This window comes from Melospiza melodia, chromosome 1 (genome assembly GCF_035770615.1).
Source record: "Melospiza melodia melodia isolate bMelMel2 chromosome 1, bMelMel2.pri, whole genome shotgun sequence".
Taxonomy (NCBI): Eukaryota; Metazoa; Chordata; class Aves; order Passeriformes; family Passerellidae; genus Melospiza; species Melospiza melodia.
This window is the reverse complement of record NC_086194.1, coordinates 31,738,626-31,766,192: the sequence shown is the minus strand read 5'-3', so window position 1 is coordinate 31,766,192 and position 27,567 is coordinate 31,738,626. Positions and strand designations below refer to the sequence as shown.

At 38.7% G+C, this 27,567-nt stretch overlaps 1 protein-coding gene across 5 annotated transcripts in view; it reads right to left on the bottom strand.

Moving 5' to 3' along the window:
• ABCB5 (ATP binding cassette subfamily B member 5) overlaps positions 1–27,567 on the bottom strand; it is a 46,769-nt gene continuing 19,202 nt past the window's right edge. For 4 of the 5 annotated variants that reach the window (XM_063152860.1, XM_063152850.1, XM_063152845.1 and 1 more), the window contains 21 exons: positions 26,730–26,854; positions 24,173–24,347; positions 23,765–23,878; positions 22,791–22,901; positions 20,324–20,449; positions 18,894–19,097; positions 17,556–17,726; positions 15,032–15,193; positions 14,331–14,564; positions 12,225–12,371; positions 11,624–11,728; positions 10,703–10,780; positions 10,119–10,202; positions 9,124–9,327; positions 8,339–8,439; positions 6,931–7,071; positions 6,277–6,433; positions 3,841–4,038; positions 2,718–2,924; positions 1,623–1,769; positions 1–1,094 (listed from right to left, as the gene is read on the bottom strand). In XM_063152860.1, the coding sequence (XP_063008930.1) occupies positions 897–1,094; positions 1,623–1,769; positions 2,718–2,924; positions 3,841–4,038; positions 6,277–6,433; positions 6,931–7,071; positions 8,339–8,439; positions 9,124–9,327; positions 10,119–10,202; positions 10,703–10,780; positions 11,624–11,728; positions 12,225–12,371; positions 14,331–14,564; positions 15,032–15,193; positions 17,556–17,726; positions 18,894–19,097; positions 20,324–20,449; positions 22,791–22,901; positions 23,765–23,878; positions 24,173–24,347; positions 26,730–26,854 (3,189 nt within the window). In that variant the 3' untranslated portion in view covers positions 1–896. Of the gene's footprint in view, positions 1,095–1,622; positions 1,770–2,717; positions 2,925–3,840; positions 4,039–6,276; positions 6,434–6,507; positions 6,614–6,930; positions 7,072–8,338; positions 8,440–9,123; positions 9,328–10,118; positions 10,203–10,702; positions 10,781–11,623; positions 11,729–12,224; positions 12,372–14,330; positions 14,565–15,031; positions 15,194–17,555; positions 17,727–18,893; positions 19,098–20,323; positions 20,450–22,790; positions 22,902–23,764; positions 23,879–24,172; positions 24,348–26,729; positions 26,855–27,567 lie in introns of those variants that run through there. The other variant, XM_063152877.1, reaches the window with a different exon arrangement.

The window sequence follows — 27,567 nt, the reverse complement described above, 5'->3', positions numbered from 1 at the left end:
TTATATTGAAAGCAACTTTTCCTTTCATCTTTATTTTAAAGAAAAGCTGTTTACATGGCTGACAGGATTCCACTCCAATAGATGCCATCCTAGCTCCCCACAAAACTTTTGAAATTATCTTGATGGATACAAAGAATGACTAAATTCTGTTAGGTCAGCATTTGAAAAATACTAAAGAAAACAATGGTATCTTTTATGCAGTTTATTTTGACATGGAAAGGTTGTAGCTATTATAATTATATATATAATTATTGTCTGAATTAGAGTACTGAATATCCAAGAAATGTGTGAAGGACAGTAATATGAGAAATGTGGCAGAAAGTAGGGGAAAAAACCAAACCCATGCATCAACATCTTTCTCTTTAATGCAATTATTTTTTTTGGAATCTCAGTTTTCAGTGATAATCATCTTTAACTAAAGAAGACTTTATGACTTCATCTGGCTGATGAAGAAACCCAAAGAGCAACCACAAGCACCAGCTTTTTGTTTATCCATGATGCTTAACTGCTGTCATACTCTGTTGTCACCTTGGCCTGTGGCAGCTGCTGTGGGCCAGGGTTTGGGGGGACAGGGAGAGCAGGGCACCCACCTGAGCAGTGGGTGAGACTACACCAGGTGTGACACCCTGCAGAGCATGTCACACACCAAACTGCTCAACACATTCAGTCCCTAAGACTCCTCTGTGCCCCTTCTGTGACCCAGCACTGGGCATGCACTGCTCATCCCCATGGATGTATGGACCAAGGGCTACACTGGATACAGCAACCAGGCTGCAGCACAGCTCCTGCTCAGTCAGCATAAACACAGCCACAGTAATCCTCTGTAGAGATTTTGATGTCTTCCCATTAGAAAATCCAAAATAAAGTAAAAAAACCCAACAACTCAGTAAGTTGTACTAATTAGAGACTTGTGCATTTACAAGGGCATAGTAGTGTCCTTCCTTGGCCAGCAGCTGGCTGTGGGTGCCCTGCTCGACCACCCTGCCGTTCTGGATCACCACGATGATGTCGGCTGTCTGCACGGTGGACAGGCGATGAGCAATGACGATGCAGGTCCGACCTTGCCGGGCGTTATCCAGCGCTTTCTGGACAATCTGTCCACACAGAACACAGCAAAACTGTTAGCACCTGAAAAGCCTTCCCTTGTCCTAGGAACTACCTTTGATTTCTCACTCTCTTATAACCTGAATACATGCCCCACAGATATACAGGTCAGGGCAAACAGGAGACCTTTACTCAACAGGATTTCTCACTGAGGTCAGTGAGTCAGATCAAACAAATGTGAGACCATGGAGAAGTGGGTTCTTGGGCTCCCAGCTTGGGTCAGAAGACAAATTCAGTATTTACCATCAAATACATCTGATAGGAAGACAACTGACACATATCAGATCAATGTGGAGTTTTATACTTCAAGTGTCAGGTTTTTTCTACTTTTATTCAGTAAATATAAACATCTTTCTAGTATAGTTCAATTCAAACCTTTCAGGTGGAAAAGCTACTGTGATATCCCTGACTTGTTTCACAATTGAGCATTTGTAGCATGTTTTCTTTAATTTTATTCTACAGAAAGCAACTAGCCATGTACATAGGCATAAGTATTTCACAAAGTAATCATTATTCACCTTTTCACTTTCAGTGTCAAGAGCAGAGGTAGCTTCATCCAGAAGCAGAACAGCAGGATTACGAACCAAAGCACGGGCAATTGCTATTCTTTGTTTTTGACCTCCAGAAAGTTGTGTCCCTTTCTCACCCACCCGTGTATTATATTTCTGGGTGTTAAACAAACAAAAAAGATCACCAGTGAATACTTTTAGAGAAGGAAGATTAGAAAAATAAAATTTATTCACAGCTATAAAAGTTAAGCATTTTCATCTTGAAAGAAAGAATAGTGCAAGTGGTTTTAAGAAAGCTAAGGCTTTATAAACATCTCCAGTACAAGCAATTATATATACAGCCACACATACTTATAGCCAGTCTGAAAATTTACTCCCTCAAAGGCTGGAATAGGTCTTGAATGGTACCAGAAGTGAGGCATCCAAAGAGCGTATGTTCATAAGATTAACTAACAATTTAATTCTTACTGACATACTCACAAAGAATTTGAAGTTGCAGTGCCTGTGAATAAAGAATCTCAAACACTATTAGTAGTAATGAAAATGAAATATTTTTCAGCATTATTGCCTCAGTTTCAGGTACCCTGAACTACAGTGAAAGCAAGATATCAAAGCATTTTTCCTTGTTAGAACCAAATTCTTGTCAGGCATGAATCTCAAATGCCATGCTATTTACTTCTGATTTACTGCCCCTTTTTGTTTATTAAGAAAGACTCTCTGTGCATATCCATTCAGTTAGAAATGGAGTACTTTATTTTACTGAATTTTTAAAAGAAAAATAAAATGTTTTTATCAGAGTAACTTGAGGAGTTTCTGCTGTCAAAGGAAAAATATATAAAAAAATTATTATGAACACTTATGCATAGAACATTCTCTCATTTCCCTCTCCTCACTCCCCCAATATTGTGGGTTGTATTCCACTGTAATTATGAAAACATTGGCTTTTTTTTTTAACAAACTACAAGGATTTTAAGCTTGAAACACACTGACATTTAAAAACAAAGACTATTATATTAGGGAAAACAAAAGTGAGCGTTGCCTTGATATCTCTATATCATCCCAAGTATATGATCTCACTGTGAAGGGAAGATCACTGTCTCTTACCTCTGGCAGTTTTTCAATGAAGGCATGAATATTTGCTGCTTTAGCTGCTTCTTCAATTTCCTCCTGACTAACCACCCTACTGTTGTCTCCATATTGGATATTTTCAGCAATGCTGCAGTCAAACAAAATGGGCTCCTGTGACACCAGGCCCAGCCTGGACCTCAGCCATTGTAAATGCAGAGATTTGGTATCAAATCCGTCTGCTAGCTAGAAAAAGCAAGAGAAACATGAGGCCAAGCTGGCTACTGAGCTCATCCACACATATCTGATGTAAACAGGAAATTCTAAGACAATGTGAATTCTAAGACAAAGCCCATTATGTGCTATTTTACCAGATGTAATCAGGTAAAATTTTGCATGCTAAATGAAAATGAACCAGCAGAATGGACAAAATATTTTCTTGCATTAGTTTTTAATTTTGTGTTTTGCTTCCATTTGCTAGCAAGCAGAAACAACCTGCAGATAAGAGATGGTTCTTGTGGTCCTTCCAGCCCCACTGACCACAAGAAGCACCAGGAAGCTCATGGGAAATGCTGCCCCTTGCCCCTTAAGAAGCTGAGCACAAAAATAAATATTCTCAGCTGTAGGCCTTTTGATCTTGCAACCTTCAAAGGAGGTTTATTTCCACCTTTTATACCCATTAAGGGTTGCATCAAAAAGCCCATTGGGACTTCCTGTTGGTGAAACAATGACATCTAGTACATTTGTGTTATCTGAAGCATGTATCTGTCTCTAATGTGTTAGTTCATATCAGCAAGAAAACTTACACACTGTCAAGCAAGATACATTAGTGTTACGCCCCATCTGACCAGGGTGTGAGGAGCCTTGGGGAGGAAATGCAGCCAGACCTGGTTGTTCCTTTCCCAGGCAAGATCTGTGACCTGAGGATGCACACTGTGCCAGCATGGATGCCACTGCTTGTACATGTGGGCAAATGCACAGGGCAGGCCATGGCAGGGGTTTGGGGATCGATGCACTGGAGGCACAGCCTCTAACTCACACCTCTAAAAAAAGACATCCCAACAGAGGGACTGCCAGGCTTGTCAAAAGCCTCTGAAACCTTGGCAGATAAAGAGTTCTGTAGATCTAATTACTATTAATAGCCACACAAACCTATTCTTACCACTTGTCCTTCCACAGGGTCATAAAATCTCTCCAAGAGCTGAATGGATGTGCTTTTGCCACAGCCGCTGCTTCCTACTAATGCCAGAGTCTGTCCTTTCTTAACTTTCACATTAAGTCCTTGCAAAACCCGAACTTCTGGCCGTGTTGGATATACAAAATGGACGTTTCTGAATTCAATGTTGCCTTCAAAATGGCTCTGAAAAGGAGTAGAGAGTTCACATGCTCATATTAATATTTATTAGCCTTAACTAAAACAACACTTGTTAAGACTTGGTTATTATAGTGAGTGACAAGAAAATTTGGGAAGTTGTTTTCAAAAGTGCTTTTGAAATTCTTTTAAATGACATATTGGACTGAGCATAGTATCACTAGTTATAGGATGATCTGTAAGTCACTACATCCTTCTGGAGAAGTTTTCTGCATCTCTTGTGTTTATTTTTCACTTAATCATTGAAAAGAGTATCACAGAAGCACAGAATAAGCTGAGGTGGAAAGGACTCTCCAGGATCAGAGTCCAGCTCCTGGCTCTGCACAGCACCATTCCCAAGAATCACACCATGTGCCTGAGAGCATTGTCTAAACACTTCTTGAACTCTGTCAGGCTTGGTGCTGTGACAGCTTCCCTGGGGAGCCTGTTCCAGTGCCCAACCACCCTCTGAAGAAAAGTAGAAAATATCCAGATTTTTCATTTCTAATACATTTAATTGAGATACTTCTCCTTGTGATATAAATGTGTGTCATTTGCTTTCCTGATCTTATCCTGCAGGTAGCACAATTTGAGCAAATATAACACAAGATCAAAATCAGAGATTAAGATAGCAGAGCCAAATTCTTCAGTCAGTTATTCACGAGCACAGAGGACAAGCTGTGTTTAAAAAAGCAGTGATGGTTAATTGGACATCCTAGGCAGGCTGATATTTAAGCACAAGTGGAAGAAAGGGGGACATGCCAAGACTGTCCTGTTCTTTGGGGTGTGAGCCAGCCCCCTGTACATGCCAGCAGCAAGCACCACTAACACGATGCTCTCACAGCAGGTAATAATCTAATTTGATGGACTCAAACATTTTCTTTGCTAAGTCATAGTCATCACTGGCAGTTAACTTCAGTCTACAATAAAAATGTTTTCACTTAAGTTTTATTTTACTGGAGACCTTCTGCCAAGTCTTTCAATGTCAGAGAAGCCTAGTTCAAGAAAATATGCAAGCATGCTAAGAACCTTAAAGGCTGAAAATCCTATATATAAGCTTGAAGTTATAGAAAACTGGATTATGTCTTCCTGAGTAGGAGCTACTGTCTAAACCTACACGGGAAGTTAATTTTAAATTTAAATGAACCTGGATGTGCCATTGTAATCCTTCCAGAACATGTAAATTGAAAGCATTACATGCAGAAGTTTGACAAATGCTGAGGTCAGGCTGCTTAATGACAAGGCTCATTGGGGATTTTTGAGTATTTTCTGATTTTCACTTTTTATTGGTTTTTGCTTGTTGTCTTTCCTCCCCCAACTTTAGAGCAAACTAAATTATTCATTAAGCTTGTTTTGACTTCACAAGAGCACATTTTTAATTGTAAAAGTTTCCACAGATGGAATAGGATGGCTTTTGGCAAAGTGCCTGTCTGTAAAGGAACTAATCTCTCTTATTTACATAATAATTAGAAAAATGCATTAGTATTTTATTTCTCCTATAAACTCTTACAAAGACAACAAAACTTTTATTGGAAGTGACATTATCAGTGTTTTGCTGAAGCCATTTACACTGTGAGTCAGTAGAATGAAAAGTATTTTTTTAATCATTTAGAGAAAAAACTATCTTAAAGGCCATACACTTTTGTCCAAAACCCAGAAATAATACGGTCCCTAAATAAGTCAGTGCCACTATATAGTGTCTGTCTTTTGACAGAACCATAGAATGGTTTGGATTGGATGGGGCCTTAAAGAACATCTAGTTCCAACCCCCCTGCCATGGGCAGGGACACCTTTCACTGGACCAGATTGCTCAGAGATCCATCCAACCTGGCCTTGAACACCTCCAGGGATGAGATATGCGCAACTCCTCTGGGCAACTCATCCCATCCTCACAGGAATCTTTTCTACTTTTTTCGAGTATCTTATCTGAGTCTACTCTCTTTCAGTCTGAAGCCATTCCTCCTTGTACCATCACTACATGCTCTTGTAAAAAGTCCCTTTCCATCTTTCTTGTAGGCTCCCTTCAGGTCAAAATTATGTCAGCCTAATTCAGCATCCTTTTGGGATACCCTAAGAAATAGGCACCTGTGAATACAATTGCTGAAAATAATTATTAATTTAGTTTGTTACAACGTTTTTTTCCTGTGAAAAAAGAACACTCCTTCCAAAAAAATACACCCACAACCCCAAAGAAACAGATCTCCAATATCCTGCCAAGCTCCCATGCAAAATGACACCAATCCTTACCAATTTTTCACCTTGTTCACTGTAACTGTCAATTAGAGGTTTTCTGTCCAAAAGCTGAAAGATTCTTTGAGCTGACATTCGAGCTTTGCCATAGTCTGGTGCCATGGAAGAAGACTGCCCAACATTTATAGCTGCAAATATGACAGCAGAGTAGACTCTAAAAAGCAAAGGACAAAGCATGATTCATTCCAGGTTGAACAATGCATTAGCTTCCCACTGCATAGAACATACCTTCAGAATAAAGCATTTTAGCATCTGTAAGTTATGATATTTCTGGAGTTCCTCACACTCCAAGATGTCATCCAGTACTAGGAAGGTCAGCTTGCTCCCATAGCTACTTTATAGCTGGACAGCAGTATCATATCACTTTTCTTTTCAACACCCTCTGCCTGGAAGGGACGTCAAAGGGCAAAGGCTTCTCCAAAGTAAATGTGCTGAGCTTGCTGCTCACTTTTGCTGTTTCACTGCCCAAAGGAGCACCTTTCCCCAAAACAGCCCTTATGCCCTAAGAAAACTTCCAACCAGACTGAATTCCTGGATTCCCATGCTCCATTACCTCTGTAATTTGATAAAATAATTTGCGTGCATTGAAATCACTACACTGCGTACTAATTTTGATCTTTTTTTTTTGTTTGTTTTATAAAGTATACTCACATAAAGACACTTTCAAAGTTGGTCAGACAGTTAACAATGAGCCATGCTCCAAATCTGAAGACTGCTGCATTAATAAAGTACTCTGAACTTTGAGATATTCCATAGGTAAATCCATAAAAAGGAGCTTTTCTCAGAGATTTTCTGATAAAAGAAGAAACTTTCCATAAATGACTTGTAAAAGAGAAACAACAGACACTGGTTCGACTTCTGGAATAAAATCTTCAAGCAATCCCGCTCACCCTCAAAACCACAATAAATCAGCCCACAGCACACTCACTCACAAACAATCCTTGCCAGACCCTAAGAGCCCCTGGCTTCAGGACATAAAACCTCCCTGAGGACAGAAGGCAATGAAAACCTTGATTCTCAGTCATGTTAAATTGAATCCCCTTCCTTTGCTTTTATAGCAGGACAGGTCACTAGAGCAGTTAGTTAAAGTGAAATAATTAGTAACTACCTCATATGACCCATTTTATTAAGAAAATAATTAGGCTTAAGCCTGGCCTGAGAGCTGCCTGCAGGCTTCCACCAGCTCATCCCATCTGAGCAGAGCATGGACACATTGCTGGGTATCCCCACTAGAATTCAGACTATGCCATGATTTCTCAATCTATCCCTCTGGAAGCGTTTCATTTTGTGTAGCTAATTGAACACACACCAAATAAGAATCTGGTGAACTCTCTGTCCTCATTGTTTAGGATGCTCTCAGAGGAAATCTCCTTTCTAGTTTGAGCTGTAAATCAGACCTGTGACAGTCCAAGCAAGCATCCTGCCCAAATCCAGGCTCTTAGCAGTTCACCAGACATTGAATTTTAACACTATCTTGGTTAAGGACAGATTGTGGAATACATCACTTTCAATTCCTTCTTTTACATTAGAAGTAATTTTTATTTTGGGCTATTTTGTTTAAATAAAATGGAGCTAGAAACATCTGGCAACTGAATTGATTCAAATGCATTTCAGTAGAGAAAAGACAGTGGGATGTAGTGGATCAAACAAGGGAAATGTATGAAGTTCTTTTCAAGGTTCCGAAGTCATGTGGGGGGAATAAAACTTGTTTATGCTGTAAAGGGTGTGGTGGAACTGTCAGTTCCTAAGTAGTATCAGTGCAATGCACTGACATAGAGTGAACACATATCGCATATTGTAGGCAAACACAATATTCTATAACACATATGCAGAGAATGCAGCTTCTTAAGTGTTTGCATTATAAAAGACAAATCCTGCAAATGTTATTTCACTCTACACTTAATAATGTATATTAAAATACAGAGATTATACAAGTTCCAAAGCTATATGAACAACTATTGATATTCTTCCCAGTCTTTTGAGTATTGGCTAGGTTCCAAGAAAGGTATTTACAGTAAATCTGAAACATTAAAGTGCACTGTAAAGAAAAAAAACCCACCTATATGTATGATTCAAGCAAGCAACATATCTTTCATAAAATGCTTCTTCCTTGGTCAGTGAAGCTACAGTTCTTATGTTTTCAACGGATTCTGTTGAAATCTAAACAAATAAGAGGTAATCTCTTACAACTGCAATCTGCAAGATATCTTCTGAACACTTGATTTCTTCACTAGCATTTATTATTTTAGATCAGAATGTGCTTGTTTAAGAGTAGTGATGAAGATGAAGGAAAGTCCTAAGCAATGCAAGTATTCATCAGCAGTGTCTTTCCTAACCATGGGTTGTGGCCCTCATGAATTAAACCAAATTTAATAAAATGGGGACAAGCACTAAGAATATGGACACAGCTTGCTCTTTTGCATGCGCTACTTCTGTCTCCTAGAAGAGCACTATCAGGTGAGTGAAGGCAGTACTCTGAAACTCTTGAGCACATTAATGGCTTGCCTTTATGACAGAATAGAAAGGTATCAATGCTGCAACACTTCTGGCTGCAGCAGAGCAGTGCAGAGCCACATTGCTCACCCTAGGCACCAGTGCTGGGGCTGCTTCTGCACAAGCTGCCCCTGTCCAGAAATCCACTATGGAGGCTTTCAAATGCATTTTTATATTCTAATTTGCAGATGGTTTGCATTATTTGCATTTTGCTTTTCTTGAAGATATGTAAATATTTCTCTCAATACCCTTAATTTATCTTGGACAATTGAGTCAGCTATAGTATAACTACAGTGTTGTCCTTAAAAGTGATCTCACACAGAACGCTGTAGCTAAAACTGAAGAACTTACTCTTCCAGCCTCTTCCAAAGCTTTTTGGTCTTCTGCAGCATGACCAGACATAGAGCTGGTATTCACAGCATTTGCAACAACAATATAAGGAATGCAGGCCAGGATAAGCAAAGTCAGCTGCCAGCTGTATACAAACGCAATAATGATGGCAGTCACAAGGGTAAAGGCAGTCATAGTCATCAGTGCAAGTCGGCTTCCAGTTGCCTAAGAAAACCCCAGAAACCCCCCAAATATATGCAATTAGATTTTTAATTTTTGTTGCTTAAGTTACAACTTCAAATTGCTGTAATCAAGGCCACAGGTTTGGCTGGAAAATGAAATCAGGTGCGATCACATGTGTGGGCATTATGCACCAACTTCTGTAACCATTCCTAGAGATTCCTCACACCTGCCAGCATTCAGGCCTTCAAGAGGTATTAGTAGTCTAGAGAGCTGGACATGATAGTTGTTAAATGAAATGTATCTGGGACTTCGCACTCTACCCAAGTTAGAGAAAATTGTGACCACTGTGAGAATAGGGCGAGTTGGCAGTTCGATGTCCAGCAGTAGGTGAGAGTGGCTTGGTTCTGACAGCAGCCAAGCACTGAGACCCTCCACACTAACAGTGCTGAAAAAGATTCATCCTCAGCTTCTTACATTGCTGCACTTGAGGTTATGTTCTTAGAGAATAGAACTCTGAATGTGGTCCAAGCATAGATGCAGATTTCACTTTGCACAGAGAAATGCTCGACAGTTGTTATATATTTAGCCCAAAGTCTTGCAGGGAGGTACATGAAAGGTACATGAACATCAGCTGGATTTTTGATAGTTGTAAGTTACCAGCTGAGAAATCATTTCCCATGTGTCTGTAGCATGCTGCGTAAAGGCATCTACCAGCCTGTGGGGTAGATTTCCTACTTTGCTTTCTGAAATAATCTTGGAGTTCCTTGCCAATTGAATTTAATATTTGTAAGGAAAAAGACGTTTAAAAAATACACATAAAAGAATCAACATACGCCTTTAACTTGGGAAGCATCTGTTGCAAGACGAGTTAGCAGAACACCAACAGCATTTTTCTGGTCATCATACCATCCAATCTCCTGCAAGAAAAGATATTGATTTTTGTTTCAAAAAATTACATGAAAGTACAAAACAGGATGTCTAACTGAATATTCTCTCTGAATATTCTCTCCAATTAAATGAAAAGAAAAAGCTTAAAAATACGATTCTTTTGTGGACATCTAATTGCTCATAATCAAAGTGTTCTTGGCTGTGATGTTTTCCTGAACATGCTTATTTAGAAACTTTTATTATAGCCCCCATTTATTTAGACATTCCTTGGTCCTGAATAGGTTAACTATTCTCTTACAAATTACCTATCCCATCAGCTACAGAATCATAGAATACCCTGAGTTGCAAGGGGCCTACAAGGATTTGTACATACAGAAAGGAAAGGAAGATCTTTTATTTGTAAAGGCTATGGTCGGGTTCTCTTTTCTTCCAATCACCAATTTACCGATCCTTTTAGATGTTTCTACAAACAGACAGGTTCTTTTCCACACGCATTTCTCTCTCAATATCTTAACTGCCTAATTCATACCTGCCGAAGTAATGCTCTGAAGGACAAAGAGCGCAGTCTCATTGTTAGGGTTTCCCCAGACTTCCCAAACATGAATCCCTGGGGGAGGAAAAACAGTCACATTTTCTCATCTGATGCTGTAACTGTTTATAAATCTGCACAACAAAAGCAATCACACCAAGAAGCTCAACAAAAGCCATCACACCTGCAACCCCCTGTGAATATGTATGTCCTGGGAAAAGCATCATTCATATTCCTGAACCTGAAACTTGATTTTCTCACAGAAAGGAAGTAACATAGCAAAGAAGGCATCTATATATTACACACTTGTATCACAACCACCCAAGCAAAGGGAGATTAAACTTTTCTGGTCAATCTTGCACACACAGACAGCAACACTCCAATATAAATCAACCTGTCTAGTGATTGGGCTGCCTACCCTGACTGCGACCAGAAACATTCACTCACAGCAGTCATTCTGATGGATTTTTATGATCCGAGAGCATGCAGTGCTTTCTGCAACCTTTAAGAGCGCAGGAAATGATGGAATTTACATGATGGTATGAAAAGCACTGTTTGCAATGGAAAGAGTGACTCTGTTTCATACTTACTTTGGCAAGAGCCTATAGACTAGTCAGTGAGAAATATCAGTATTAACTTTGACTTTTAAGGCCAGACCCTCAACTTTGATTTCAATCACGTTGAATTAACATTTCCTTCAGTGGATTATTTAAACCAAGAGCAAATATAGACCCATATCTTTAGGTAAACATTAAATCTATGTATTTAAATATGCACAAGTGCCAGGAAGACCCTGGCACTTGTGCATATTTTTGTAAACTCTGATTGGTTTTTTACTTCTCAGATTGTGTTGATAGGAATTATACCTGCAGCCTGCTGGAGAAGTAAGAGCTTTTAAGAGTTCAGTGTAGTGACACTTACTTGGATTATGTATGCTGCTAAGATAATCACTCCAAGTAAAAGAAATAGTAAAGAAAGCAATACTGTGTTTTTACTTCTTTTTTCTGGATCTGTCTCTTGAAAAGCCTATGAAAAGAAAAAAAACCCACAAAAATGAGTACAGGGACAAACATCCATTACATAAGCCAGCCTTCACCTCAAGAAGCTTGTCTGCCTACTTTAATCTCTTTTAGCAAGTATCCTGGATTCTAAAACCAGTCTGCAGTCAACTTTCTGTTGAGGACCCAAAAGATAGCCTAACTTTCCATTTAACCTACATTGCACTAATTTGTTCTCCCAGATCCATCAACGTTCCTCCTTTCCTCAGCTAGTCAGACGCAGTTCCACCATCCTCTGCTCCTAGAGTCCCTTCAACATTCTTCAATGGATGTATTTATATGAGTTAATTCCACTCAAAGACTTACATGGAAAGAAGTGAGTGGTTGAGCATGAAGAAAGCTCAGGACTGCAACTTCCAGTTGTAAAAAAATTCCACCCAAACAAAAAACCAAAAACCACACCCCACCCCAAAACCCCCAAAGAAAGAAACAAAAAATAAAAACCCACCAACTGAAAAACTTACCCCAATGATTTTTGCAAATATAACAGCAAATGCAGGATGGACTGCACCTATGACAGCAGCAGCAATCACTCCCAGCAGTACATAGAACCACTCAGGTTTGTTCAGAGCCAAGATTTTTAAGTAAGACACAGCAGGGAGATTTTCTTCCTACAGGAAAAACATTGTAAGCTTTCCTTGGAAAGTCAGGGAACATAAAATTCTCCAGACAGTGGGTGTCCATTAGGCCTCGAGCAGTGAACTGTCTTGGTAAAATGCGGAAAGCATTCTCTGTGCACTCAGATCAAGCAAACATGCTGGAGATTTGCTGCTTTGCTGTTTCATGTCCTAGAACATGAACTGCACTGTAAAAATGCGTTGGCAAAAAACTTAACAAAAGGCTAAGTCATGAGGGGAGAGGGGCCAGGACAGTTCACTGAAACTCAGATGGACTGGTCACCATGAATGGCACCTAATATTTCAATCATTATAAAGAACTGAACAGCTCACAGTTCAGAGGACAGAAGAGACCCCTCCAGTCCAGCTAAATGCCAGTGGGCTAGCAGTAGAACAATTGGGTAGAGAGGTCATTTTTCCCTTTGGCAAACTATATCCAATAAATCATTACCAAAGCCAGGAAAGAGGCATTTGTTAGAGTCAGTTAGCCTGTTTGTGCTTTCAAGGCACAAAAAATGTTCTGTCTTGCTTTATCACTTTATTTAAATGCTTATGCCTCCAAAGGGATATTTCTGGAAAAGTAAATAAGATGTAAAGCATCAGAAATGAGGCAAAATATTAGTCAGGATTATAAGCAATTTACTCTTGCTCCCTGGTTATTTTATCCTGCTTTTTAGATGCTGAATGAAGGTGGCTAAATCTCAACTATAAAAGTGGGCTGATTTTTTTCTGAAATAATTACAACTGCTAGATGTTCGACTTCATTTTTTCTGAATGTGATGAATATTGTTTTCTTGAGCATGAACACCCACTACTTCCTCTAAGGTCTTAAGCAGTATTAATATACAGCCAAAAAGTATATTTTGAAGTTATACAACATTTTATATGAGAATGGGAATGGGTCCAGCTAGTTCTTGCTATTTGAAATATTCATTAGCTGGAAGATGAATTTTAGAGAGGAGGAAAATCTACAGATAAAATCATACTAAGGATTTCATAATTATTTTAAATATTTATTACAGATGAGATCCTAATTTCCACAGACTTAGAAGACTTAATGGTTTTACTTCGGAATTTATATTTTAGTTCTTCACTTCAAAGGTCTTGAAAGCAGGCAAAAAATCCCAAAAAATAAACAAAAAATGCAAGCGACTTTAATATATTAAATCACTCTTCCAATATGTTTAAAGAAAAAAATACTACAAAATAGAAAACTAAATCAAGTTTCTGTTGAGCTGCTCATCTCAAGTCTGTTCCAGAATGCACTAGAAATCTGCTCTTTTTGATGCTACGAGCAAGTTTTACTCAAATTTGAAATAAAATAATTTTTTTAACCCCAAACTTCCTACATGACTTTTTTTGATTATGTCAATCAAGTTGTTTTATCTGTAAAAACCCTGCAAAACTGAAGAATATACTAAACCAGAAAGAGTAACATCTCTTTTAATGGAAATGCTCTTCAAAATGTCAAGGATTTGATTCTTTTTTGGTTTTTTGCTTGACATAAATGTAGTATGATACTCTAAAGTGCCTTCAATTTGGGTACACACACTCCATGGATTATTTGCAACAATAATATTGCATCCAGCAATATTTGCAACAGTAAGTACCAGGGAGTAAAGAACCTTGCTAATGAAATCTCATAACTAGCTTCAATTAGATAGAATTAAAATAAAGAATTTAAAAAAAAATCTGTACCACTGAAATAATTCTCTTAAATTGTACAAAGAAATGTACAAATCAATAGCAATTTTTTTCAAGTTCCACATTAACTCAGTAGCATTAAAATGAAGATCTTTGTTAAGACAAATGATCCTCAGTCTGGTGAGTACTGACTGCAATAGCACCTGAGTAAAGGTTGCATAAAAGACAGCTGTCTAAAAGTAATCCAAGTTGCGTGGTTTTTGTTTATGCTTACATCTTAAAATTCTACACTGAAGTTCTGATACCAACCTCCACCTCCTTTTGTTTCTTCTTTTTTCCAAAGGGATTTTTAGATGAACTCTTCTTGCTCTTATATTTGCTGGATCTTCTTCGTATGCTGCCTTTCTCTGGTATCACAGAGGTTTCAATATTATTTTGAAAAGTCAACTCTTCCACAGGATTTATGTTTTCCTCATACTTCTCAGCTCCTGAGCCTTCACTATCTTCTGATGTGCCATCATCTTGAACATCGCTGGTACAACCCTAGTGAGAATTCAGGATATACATTTACAAGGCATTTTGACTAGAAAGAAAGACTTTTTTTTTCCTCCTGAATATTGCTGTTTCAACTATGTAACTGTGTATTTGTCTATAGGCCACATATATTTCAGTCTGCAATTGCAGGGCAGTAGACTATTTGATTCTGATTTTGTCCCCCTCTTTTCCTTTAAAGCCATCTATGGAATCCACCTGGAATCTAACACCTCTATGATTATGCATAACGATGCAGTCTGTGCCTTAAACTCACTTATGTTTTTGTCATATTGGATGACATATATATGAAACACTTTTGGGTAAAACCCCCAAGAATTCCAAGCCTGTGTCGGTGCCCAGACTAGAATAACTGAGCAGCTGCCAGCTGGATAGCATGCAGGAACTGGAGAGAAAATAACTCCACCAACCATTTGACAACTTTGCGAAATGGAGAAAGAAAGTAAATTTGCCTTTACCTGCTGCATTACAAGGGAATAGTAGACTCCTTTCTGCAGCATCAGTTCACTGTGTGTCCCCTGTTCAACCACAACACCTTTCTCAAATCCAGCAATAGTGTCAGCAGTCCTGATGGTAGACAGTCTGTGAGCAATCACAATGGTGGTACGTCCAGCCCGAGCCTACACAAACACACAAAACCCTGTTACAGTTAAGTTGTTCAAGAAAATAGCACAGAAATAAAGTTATTTTAGTCACCTGTAATATATAGTAAATTGAAACTTTAAAACTACTTTTCTTTCTTTTAAAAGCAAAGATTGTTATTTTTTCCTGGCTTTGTGTCCTTGCTTAGCAGTTCAAGGACCGTTTCATTTGACTAATTTAGACAGAGAAAGCCACATTATTCTTTTAGACAGGCAACAAGTATTAAAGACCATAATTAAAGTTTATTTATTATTTGGCTTTTATAATATTTGAACTGTTTGAGCTTAAGTTGCTCACAAAGTGTTTCCATGTCCATGTAAGCATGATGGGGAAATGCCGTAGGAACAGTTAGATCTTTCTGAAAATAAAGCTTGGATAACAAAGATATAAAGAGCAGATATTTTCTTTGTCCCTGCAAACTTTTGGAAGTACAACATCAGCATAATTGCTGACCAGACTTAGCAGGAAAGCATAGAGGAGCCAACTCGCATCAAAAATGGGTTTGAGCCACTCCCTTCTGAAACAAATTTATTTGACAATAATCCTACTGGGATTTGGCAGGAGGAACCACTGAATTCTCAGTTGGCAGGTGACATGTTCAACCTCTCTCCAGCACCCTCACACAGAGCAGAGGCACACACAGCCCCCATGCAGCAAACGAGCACAGGACACCTTGTGACCGCTGGAGAGGCTGGCTTCCCTCCACCCTAATGCCTGGAGCAGACGGCAGCTTGGCAGGAGGAGAGATCCAAAGGAACCTCATGCAACAAGTATGTTCTGTGAACCTGGAACCTGCTGGAAGTTTCTTGCTACAGAAGTTGTACATCATATGGGCACAGGAACAGGGGCATGAAGATAATGAGGCCATCTGCAGTAGAGGACTACTACCATGGAGGTTTGAATTCTTCCCCCTACACCTGCCATTCTCATGGACCTGATGCAAGTCACTCCCAGGAAGTTTGCCACAGTGTGGTTTTTATGCCTCTGGCCTAACACACAAAGCCTCACCACTGCAGCTGGGAGCTGTGATCAGAACTAGCAAAATGCTTTATAGGCTGCAAAGTTATCTAAAACCAGCTGGCTACAAGAAGTTTCACATGAATGCCTTGAAACAGTGAGTGTTCATGCGCTTAGCATATCTGCTCCTCAGCTGTAAAAATAATGAACAATAGTAGCACCACTTTTTCCACTCAGGGAAGTTGAAACAAAATTTGGAAATCTCATTAGGGGACTACACTGATGGACATCAAAATGCTGTGAAAACACCACTAAGTTATGATTCAGGGCTCATTTTGGTGTATTCTGAGAACATGAAGAAGGATGAGAAAGAGTTCACTTAATTAAATGACCTCCCTCTGTTATGCACTCAATGAAATAATAAACTTCTGGAAAAGAAAAGTACTTGATTAAAAAATTAAGAAAAAATAACAAAAACCAAAACATGCAGAAGAAAGATTATATGAATATTATTTTTGCATCTACGTGTTACCTCAATACTAATCACTCGAATTATGTGACTATAACAAAGAGCTGCACTCTACCTCAGATTTAAACTCACTAGCAAGTGAAGATGACAAATTCTGTGTTTCCCTTGAGCCGTAATGGTAATTTGTCTTTCTCTGCAAAACTACTGAAATGAAAGGCAGGATTTTTCACCTAATTAAAAAAAATATTAAAATAAATATTCGACAAAAGAAAAAACATTGAAGCCAAGCCATGAAGTTCTTTTTCAATCAAAGCCTATGGGTTCCACTGTATGTTGATGGAAACTGCTGATGAAGGTGGGCTGTGAGGAAAGCATTGTGTGCTGATCAGAGACATGGGTACAAGATCTGACAGCTCTGCTCTGCAGCAGCACCCACCCTAGAGCCATGGGGCTGCTGAAAGCAGAAAAAGAATGAAAATGGCTAAATTTCTTAAAATTTTGAAGCAACTATTCAATAAAGAACAAATAGTAGGGATATCAATAACATATACTTTTCTAGTAATCCATCTGAAAAAGGCCATTCTGTCCTCATACATGCCTTGATAAGATGTCAACAATGTTTTACCAGCAAATGAACAATTATGATTTGAAAAAGGGAGTGCGGGAGACCTAAGTTACAGTTCCGTAATTATTCATAATGCAAAACCAAAACCCCTAAAAATCAAAACCAATTTTCAGATAAATTTTTGATGGTTCAAAATCCTTGTTAAAACACTGAAATTGAGCATCCATCCAAATTTTATTTTCCAATGTTCTTGATTTGGATGGAAACCTGCACCGAAAACTTTACATTAAGTTTCCTTAAGTGTTTGTTGCACTTTTTCATGGCAGCTGCTAGCTCCAGTGAGTCCTACCTTATCAAGAGCTGCTTGCACTATGGATTCACTCTGAGTGTCTAATGCAGATGTAGCTTCATCCAGAAGAAGAATCTTGGGATTTCTTGCTAGGGCACGGGCAATGGCTATTCGTTGCTTCTGTCCGCCACTCAGCTGAGCCCCTCTTTCACCCACCATGGTGTTAAATTTCTGATAAAGGAGACAACAGAACAGAAGTTGTGAGACATCTCAAATCCTCACTTCTCAGTGCAACCCTAAGTACTCATCTTCTAGAAGGTGTAGCTTCTTCCAGCTGACTCGAGCACAGGCAGAGCAAACAAAGAAGGGCGTCCATCCAACTGGCCCTTAGCCAAACCCTCCTACCCCCACATATTGTGCCTGCCTAACTTTGAACTTATGGTTCTTTAAAGATCTTTATTGCTCACTCAGTGCTCCAAACCCTGGGGTTTCTCAAGGCAAGCCTGTAAAAAGGATCTCTATATTTTCTGAGTATTGCCTACCTATCCAAAAGGGTTGGAATTATAGGGACACACCAATAGTGTGCCTCCCCCTTGGAGCTATGGTTTAGTTCCTACTGACCATATCACTTACTGCAAAGTCACAAGTCTCAAAGTCCACTGTAGTTTTTTATTACATAGCTATTTAAGAGCAAATATGAACAAATCACTCTTCCTGAGAACAAGGAACCTTGGAACAGATTGATGTGTTTGAAATGGCTCAAACTTGAGAGATAGGGCCAAGCTCTCTAAAGTAGTAAAAGGATTTGAAATCAAATCCCAGGTGGGCACTTCTCCCACATTTTTTAACTTCAGGAGCAAAGACAAGGACGTATTATCCATTTATGAGGATGTGTTTAGAATGCTTGACCTTGCTTCTCAGCTCCATCCTGAAAGGAGTAAGGCACCTACTGCTAAGAGAGGGCTCAAAGCTGTGAATCTCAGAGGAAGAGCTTTGTAGCTGCTAAAGGGCATACTTATTTACCTCTTCCCGCTCCCTGCTATTTCCTGTGAATGTACAGACAGCTCCTGACAAAGGGCTCTGGATTTCTGGTTCTTCTTTTTAAAAACCAACTCTTTTATGCCTCATGGGATGGGTAGGGATGGCAATACAGCTGGGAAGCTTCCTTTCTCCTGAGTTAAGGCATTGACATTTTTTCCCAGACTCCAGTACAAGTCCTTTGAGAGCAACCAAAGGCACAATATCTAGTTGAAACACTCTCTGAACTGAAAGCTGCTTTAGGCAATAAGTATATTTTGAGAAGTTGTAGTATAACTTTGATTCCCAAGCTCTGCCTCTCAGGACACCAGCCTAAATGGATCTTTTGTTCTTACACTCAAAGTAAATTCATCAACTTACATCAGGCAATCTAGATATAAAGTCAAAAGCATTGGCTTCCTTGGCTGCTTGCTCAATTTCAGCATCAGAAATGTCTTCTCTCCCATAGCGAATGTTCTCAGCTATTGTGGTTGCAAACAAAACAGGCTCTTGGCTCACAATGCCAATATTTTCTCGCAGCCACTTTGTATTGAGGGTCCGAATATCCCGACCATCTAAGGTAATCTGAGACGAAAAGAGTGTCAAAGAAGTCAAGGAAATGCACTCTATTAATAATAAAGCAATTAATTACTCTTACTTGAATGAAGTATCAGCCACAAGGTCAAGAAAAAAAAATTGTCTTTAATAGAGAGCTATGTTGGGGGAGAAGCTACAATTGCAGTTTTTCCATTTGTTGCACAAGATGGAAAATTATGATGAGTGGCATAAACAGAGAAGACATCAGGGGCTTTTTTTCCCTCCTGTTTGTTATCCCCCAAGAACCGTCATGTCTGAGTTGGCTTAAGAATTTCACAGCTTCCTTGCACACTTTTTATGTGATTCTTGTGCCCCTATGGCAGTTTGTTGTCCTCACAGTTGCGGCTGCACAATCATCTCTGTGGCTGTGCATAACACTAGATCAAAGAGTTCAAATTGACTAAAAGGAAAGGGAAAGTTATTTTTAACCTAGGTAATTTGCAGTGTGGTCCTATGAACATTGGCATTGACACAGCAAAATGAGGCATGGGGGCAGGAATTAACAGCCACAGGAAAACTAAGTTTAAGAAAGAACTGTGTTGAAAACAGCTGCCTTGATACCTTAAATACTGATAGTTCAATTTTTCATATTTGAAATGTTTACCTACTTTCAACTAGCAGTAGTAACTATTAAGTAGCATCCTTCAAATATCAAATTTTCTTAATGCTTTGTTTCATTTACCTCATTTTTTTCCTTTGGAAATTTAATGTGGGTCATATTTACCATTTACCAACTGGATTTAGTGTTTAGTGGTAAAACACATACAATGTGTAATGATGGAAACTTCTGTGGGTTAGCAGATAGAGAAAAACAAGCCAAGAATTCAACCATTTAAAATAGGAAAACTCTCTGCAGGTTTTAGTTTACATTCAATGAAAACAAAGCAAAATACAGCAGGACTCTGTTGGATTATGCTTTGCCTAAAAATGTTTAGGGAATTTTAAAAATGAACAGTTGATAATTATTTTAAATTCAGATCTTGAAAGCCTTGTGTAATTTGCTGTTTTTGATGTAGTACTGTAAGAAGGAGCAGAATAATGAAGTCAAGCCAACAAGAGAAGATAGTTCATTTGAAATTTAAATTGTGGAAATATGAACTATACAGATATATGGTGAAATTCAGCCAAAATAGAAAACAAGATTCAGTCAATATGGGAAATTCATGCATGTCCTAATTGCTCTGAGTTTTTACAATTCCTTTGCAGACACTCACTTCTCCCTGGTCAGGATCATAGAATCTCTGCAGCAACTGAACAGTAGTGCTTTTTCCACAGCCACTGGCACCAACTAAAGCAATGGTCTTCCCAGTTTGAACTTTCAAGTTTAGACCTTTGAGGATCTGCAAATAAATAAATAATAAAAAAAAAATTAGTTTAACAAGTTTGATCAGCGAACAGTCTGTCAAGGTAAGTGTAGCTGTTGCTATCAAGGCAGTAGTGAGGGCCATAGTTTAAAGGTATGGCGACATTAATAATATATTTGTATAATTGTATTATTGACAACAATAATATAATGTACCTGGGAATATTCTGGAGCACTGATAGGAAAAAGTCTTCACCTATGCTTGTGAAATGTATTAGCCTTTGAAACAGGATGGCTGCATGCAACCTGCCTTTTGGGAATGGCCCCTAGATCCTTCTGGCTACCAAAACAAGCCTGGGAAATTGTTGAGAAGATTGATAACTGGAACGGGCCAAGTTCATGCCAAGAAACATTTTAAGAGTTCCCTTGCATAGACCATTGCATTCCATTGCCTGGGAAAATTCCCCAGCACACTCAAACTAATCTAGACACAGCCACACTACTCTGAACTTCATAGCTAATTTTCTCCAATTTGTGTGATCTAGTAGCAGGCTTGGGGTTTTAAATTATCCTGCTGTCCTCCATTTTCCAGGGCATAATAATTATGAATCTCACAGAAAATTATTTTCAGGTGCTAAAAGGTATCACTGAAAACCAAGCCTGCTTTCTTCTATTTTTAAAATATAAATGGCTGTTTTGATGAAGTAATTGCTGGGAAGCCCTTAATAAGTCCCATTCCTTATTTTTAACAGTCTCAGCAATCTGAAGAGTAGCTGCAGTTAATGATATAATTTTTTGCTATTTTCACATTTAGAGAACATTTTACCTCAAAAGATGTCCATGTCATTACAAGTAATGCTGTGTAGTTGCCAAAATATTTGGCTGCTATGGGAACTCTTCTTGTTTATACCAGGCTGATTTATAAGTTTGCCTACACATGTTTTTGCAATGAGAGATTAAAATAGTTGCAATATTCCTCTCCTCTCGCATTATTACATCCACCCAGTTTTACATCCCCAGGAAGCTGATATCCTGGTGCCTGTATTAGCAAGAATGAACTTTATTCTAGATACCACAATATTTCCACATGCAACTAATTACTACCACACACTAGGCTAGTTCTAACTCTCATCAGGCAATGTATTGCCAAGATCAAACCAATAGAAACTGTACTCCTTAGAGTCCTTTGATTTGGTTTTACCTCGACAGGGAAGGGTATAATGTGTTGCATCGACTGCTTGAGAGATTGTGGGTAACTTCTACACAGCTTTGCTGATTCCTTTTGTTCTACTAAATAACATTGATGCTCTTAGTAGGGAGAGCTGCTGACTGATTTGGGAAGGATGAGAAATATTTCTCATTTCCCTCCCATTTGGTGTGTTGACCCACAACATAGCTCAGCAGCCTGAATAGGATTTTTAGGAAGAAGGATGAAAATTGTTATGTGCCTTCTGATTTCTGAGCCAAAAGGGAGAGAAGATGCATTGTAAAAAATTCAGTTAAGGAGAAAGCCCAGCTCTGAATCTGACCTCCAAATATCCCAGTGTCCTGGAAACAGATTTATGCACAATGGGACAGACCTCAGATGACTGAGTTGGGAACAGCCACCTTAAAAAACAGCCAGAGAGGTACAAACATTCCCATGCTCACCGCTAAATCAGCATGTCAAGTTTTTCATTGTTGACATTTGACATCTCTATTTCCACCTTGTTCTTCACCAAGGAAGAAAGTAATTTGCTGCTGGTCTTTCTCTTTCACTTTCATCAAGGTGTTTAAAAGATTGTAAGAAAATACTGTAAGCAGAGAGGTCAAACCAACTGTGCCACCACAAAAGTAATCACCATGACATGACGTACACAGGTCACTAATGGAAACTGAACTAGCAAAGAGCAGGCACAACAGTTTCTTGAACAGCAATTTTAGCGTATTTCCAAAACAACGTTTGACTTCCAAATGTACATTTAGGATGATATGTTCACAAAAATACACTATCAATGTATTGAAAGTCCATCTCTGATAATTTTCCACACAGGATGTCGTAACTCCAAAGAGCCAAGAAACTGGAAAAAAGTAATTTTCTGGTTTAACTGCTTAAAGTCTGGAAGACTTAATGAAAGATTTTGAAAAATCTTATTTGATTTATCAAAACTCTTTTTCATAGAAATTCAGACTAGGGGCAACACATATTAGATTTGTCCTCCAGAAGAGAATGAGTTGCACAGTGACAGTAGATCTAGAGCTTTGTCTTTGTGCATCATTGGCAGGAAAATTATGCCCCATTCCCCAAAACAGGAATGCATTTCACATTCAAGAACAAAATTAGACAAACAACATGGACACAAGTTGAATAAGTTCAATAGTCTAAACGGATCACTTACTTTAATATCAGGTCTGGAAGGGTAACTGAAGTGGATGTTTCTGAATTCAATTTCTCCTACGAGTTTGTCTGGCTTGTAACCTTCCTTAGAACTGCTATCTATGAGCCGTTTCTGGAAAGAGGTTTGTAAAATAAATTGGTGGTTATTTCTCTTTAGCTGTTATTTCTGCTACATGCATTGGTCTTTACTTTCTCAGATGCTTGTTTACTCTGCATTTTACATCGTAGCAGAACTGCTGCATTTTACCTGCAGAATGCTGAATATGGGGGAACATCAAATTGTAAATTTTACTTGACAAATATAGTGCATTTTCAAAAGCAACAAAATCCATAGCAGAAAATCTATAATTGCAGAACTTAGATGCATTCTCTTGCAACCAAAACATGGGCCTCAGTAATCTGTATATGAGGGTTTTATACTCACATGAAAAAGAATGATGTAGCCATTTCTCCATGAACTTTTGATTCCTACTTTAAAATATTTTATATACACAGATATGCAATTGCTGCATAGCACAGCAAAATCAAGATAATGATATGGAAAACCTTTTTAATAGCAACATCAGCATTACAGATTATTATTGTTATAACTTTCAATAGTGATATTAATCCCCTCTTCACCAATTCCCCCTCCTCAATAAACCCCATCTCAGCTGAATTTGTGCATACATGCATTTTTAAAAATTAGTATAGTGCCATACTACTTTCCCTCTGGTGCTGAAAGTCTAATATTAGAGAGAAACCTCAACTATATATCTCAGACACACATATAGGGTTTTCCAGCTTTCACTCTAACAAAGAGGCTGGTTTTTTTAGATCAATGAAAATATGGGTGTCTGTAATAAACATCTATAGAGTTGATTTGGGGCCTTAGAGCGCTTTTGTTACATTTCTCAAGGGAAAAATAATAAAAAGGAGAAGGAGTGGAAGCTAAGTTGGTTAAAAGGCTTCTAGTCTATGTAGTTAGGTCTTTACCTTATTGATAATCTTATATACTTCATAGGCAGCCCCACGTGCATTGGCCACAGTCTCCAGGTTAGGAGCTGCCTGTCCCAGGCAGAAAGCTCCGACAATCACAGAGAAGAACACCTGTGGGAGACAGAGAGGAGCATTGCAATTAATTATTACAGTGCCACCAGTGCCTACGTGGGCACTAGAAAGATTTAAGCACCAGCTCTAGGTTATTCATCCCACCTTACAAATAGAGTCCAAGACAATCCAACTTGTTTGATTAAAAGCAAGATGAATACCATTCAGTTGTTTTATACTGAGTGAGTCTCTAACAACTAATTTAGCAAGCACATGTCAGAAAACAGAGACACCACTTGCAAAACTTTCCCTGAAGATACAGAGCATTTTCCAAAGCTGCATTGCTGTACTTACAATTAACACACGGCCGATGTCATAATGTGGATCCTCAGCAGTGAGCTTGGTCCCATACCAAAATGCAAGGGCATAGGATCCAAAGATAAAAAATTGTGAAAGACCCAGGCATGTGTTAGTGGTAATGGATTTTTTCATTCCAACACGTTTAGCCGCCTCTAAGTTAGCATCGTATCTGAAAGTGAGTAAGGAAACCATTAATTTGACAGGTACCACATGCCATTCTGGTTAACACTTCCCAGTGCCCTTTTCTTAATTAACAGGATTTATGTAAGAAAAACAATTAAAATCTCAAAGGGAATACAGGGGATTTTTGTTTGTTTGGGTTTTTTTTTTGTTGTTTCTTTTTAAGAGAGGACTATTAGGGAGGTAATTAATTTGAATAAATCTACTCTGACATATGCCGACAATATTGTCATACTGTTGTCAAAGACATTCAGAAAATAATGAAGTATCACAACTTCGTTATCACAATGGAAGACACAACAGCACTCTTGAACTCCTTGTTTCCATTAAACCTGAAAGGAAACCTTGAAAAAGTTTTAGCAGCATCGTTCATCACAAAGGTAAAGGTCAGTTGTCCACATTTAAAACAAGCAAAATAAAAACAAAATTCTCCAAAAACCCCAGGCAACAGGGAAGGAGATAAATGAGAGCTCCCTCCAAATGCAAAGCTGTTTTCTTACTGGCCATTTTGGGATGTCAAGTATTTTTCCTTGGGTCAGTTTATTGATTGAAATATATAACCAGTGGACACAGAAAATCAGTATAGAGACTAACAAGTTCAACTAGAGAATTGTTTTTTCCAAGGATGGTTCAAATTCATTCACTCATGCATAGTTTTCAGCAAATAGCTTTCATTTACTCCAGCTCTTTATGCAAACTGTAGCCTAGGAATAGTGTAACTTTCTACCCATGATCAACAAGGTCAATAGCTTGCACTCTTTTCCCAGTACATATTTTCAATAAAGTACAACCCCATTATAGGAAGATATGCAATTAATTCAGCTGGGAAGCAATCATAAAAAAACTCCTGCATTCATTTTGTTCATGTAAGTTTCTAAGATGCCACCAGTGCTGTATTTGTTAGTCAAATATATTAAAATATTTTGACTTGATTGTGCTGTTAAAATCAGGCCCTAAGTTTGAGTCAGCGGCATCATAGGTCTTCCAGGGAAATGGGTACTGCATTTAAGTAGAGTAATAAATACAGGTGATCACTCCAACACTGAGGAAAAGCCAAGCCACTGCCTGCAACTAAAGGTGATTGAAGATCCCTTGCAAGAGTAAACTTTTGCTGCAGTGGAAGCGCTGTGCAGTGAAAGGATGCTTTTCCTAACTCTGAGGTCAACATTCAAGAGCTGTGCAGGAGTCACAATCCACTATCTGAAAAATGCACTCCCTGGTAGGAGCTTGTCCCTAGTAGAAGATATTCCTAGGGGAGCCACTATGTTTGTTTGGGGCTTTTAGATTAAATGGAAGTAGAGCTGTAGAGGAGGCTGACTGGTCAATCATAAAAAGGAAAGGTCTTACTTGACTCAGGTATCAATTATTTTGACTTTAGACAAAGTATTTTGAATTAATATTGACAGGTCCTGTATTTAATTTTCAGACACTGGTAATTGCAGAATATGGGGAGAAGGGCAGGGGGCAACTTATCTGGGTCATCTTAGGGGTTTTTTTTTGCCTTTAATGTGCAAACAGGAACAAATGTCCAAATACTGTTGCATCTTAAAAACAAATTCCAGTGAGCAGAAGACAGGGCTATAAGATAGTCAGAGCTCAGTTTCTGGAAGCAAATACAGGAGCAGACTGTAGGATCCTAAGCTGGGGTTGACACCACCTTAAAAATTCTGCACAAGACTAAGGCAAACATGAGTTGAAAAAGATGGAAGAATTTCGTGGGGCATATGGATCAGGTCATCTGCTTTGCCTTTCCCAGCTGCATGGAACCAGTGATGCCTGATATTTGTATAAAAAATTTATTGCTTATGCTTGTTGAATTATCTGATATGCAGGTCAAAAAGTTTGTGGCCAGCCACAATCATTTCACCTTGTATGTATGACTACGGCCAACGCTGGGCAGCTACACTTGTTGTTTGCAAATCATTAAAGCTGCAAATCATTGTAAAAGCCAGAAATGTGTTTTTGCCCAAGGCTGTTATCCAGTGTAGTTTAAAAATAAGCTCAGCAATCAAAGTCCAGAGCAGTAGCACAAATGCTCTAGAAGATAAGCAACTGACTGCATGCTTTGCTGCATCTGACTCGTGGGAAAGGTAACCTTCCCACCTCTTCCACATTCAGTTCAACTCCAGATCTCAATCAAAGGAGAAATTTTCATCTCTGCTGCAGTGACAACACCAAGTAGTCTGTATTCACTGACTAGGTCTATTTGCACACTTTCATTTTCAGATTATTTGTCCACTTATAGAAAGACAAAATGACACAAAGGAGAATCTCATCCCTCTCCCCCTCCCCCACAAAAAAATCCCCACAAAACAAATCCACAACTAAATGTCCTTGCCATATTTTAAATATGGTTATTTATAAAACTTACTTCTCTAAAGACTTTTGCTGTCCATTGAAAGCCACAACAGTCCTGATTGCTGTCAAAATTTCTTCTGCCACAGCTCCTGCTTTGGCATAAGCAGACAGCTCTTTAGCAGTAAGGGATGCCAGGAGCTGTGAAGGTGGAAAACAGCTGTTATTGCAGCCTGCTGAAAGAATACACACACTGTCTTGGTGAATAACAACAATCCCACAAGGTGCACAAGACCAGACTCAGCAACGTGGGAATCAGCTTCTCCCCATGTCCTGAATTTCCCTCAAATAGAGTTCAATTTATCATTGTCTCCTCATTACAATCAAAGGCTACACAAACATCATGAGCTTCCTGACCAATCTGCTCTCCTCCCAAGCCTACAAACTACACTGGGAAGAGTGAAGTAGGAGGTGCTGTAGCTGCTCTGACTTTCTGAGGTGTTCAGACACTAGAACACCAGCTGATATTGAAGTAAGCAAGAAAATCACATTACAGCCTCTAGCATTCTTTTTCTTAGCTTATTTGTAATGCTTCAGGTAGGAAAAACCCCATAAAATCATATAAATAGCCATTCAGGAATATAAGCCATACACATTAATGTGGCAAATAGTGCATAAGGGGAAAGTTTTCCTGTCTGAAAGGAACACCTCTCCAGCCATTTCACTGATTTATATCACTTCAGTTTTCAGCAGCTGTATGTACCTGCATAGCTGTATAGATTTATTCTGTACACAGCATGAAACTTGGTAAATAATTTGCAAGAGATGTGGTACATGCATGTATAGATGGAAAGAGGTTGAAAGGTATTTGTGCTAGGAGGGAGAAGCGAGGGCTTCCCCAGTGCTTGCCATGA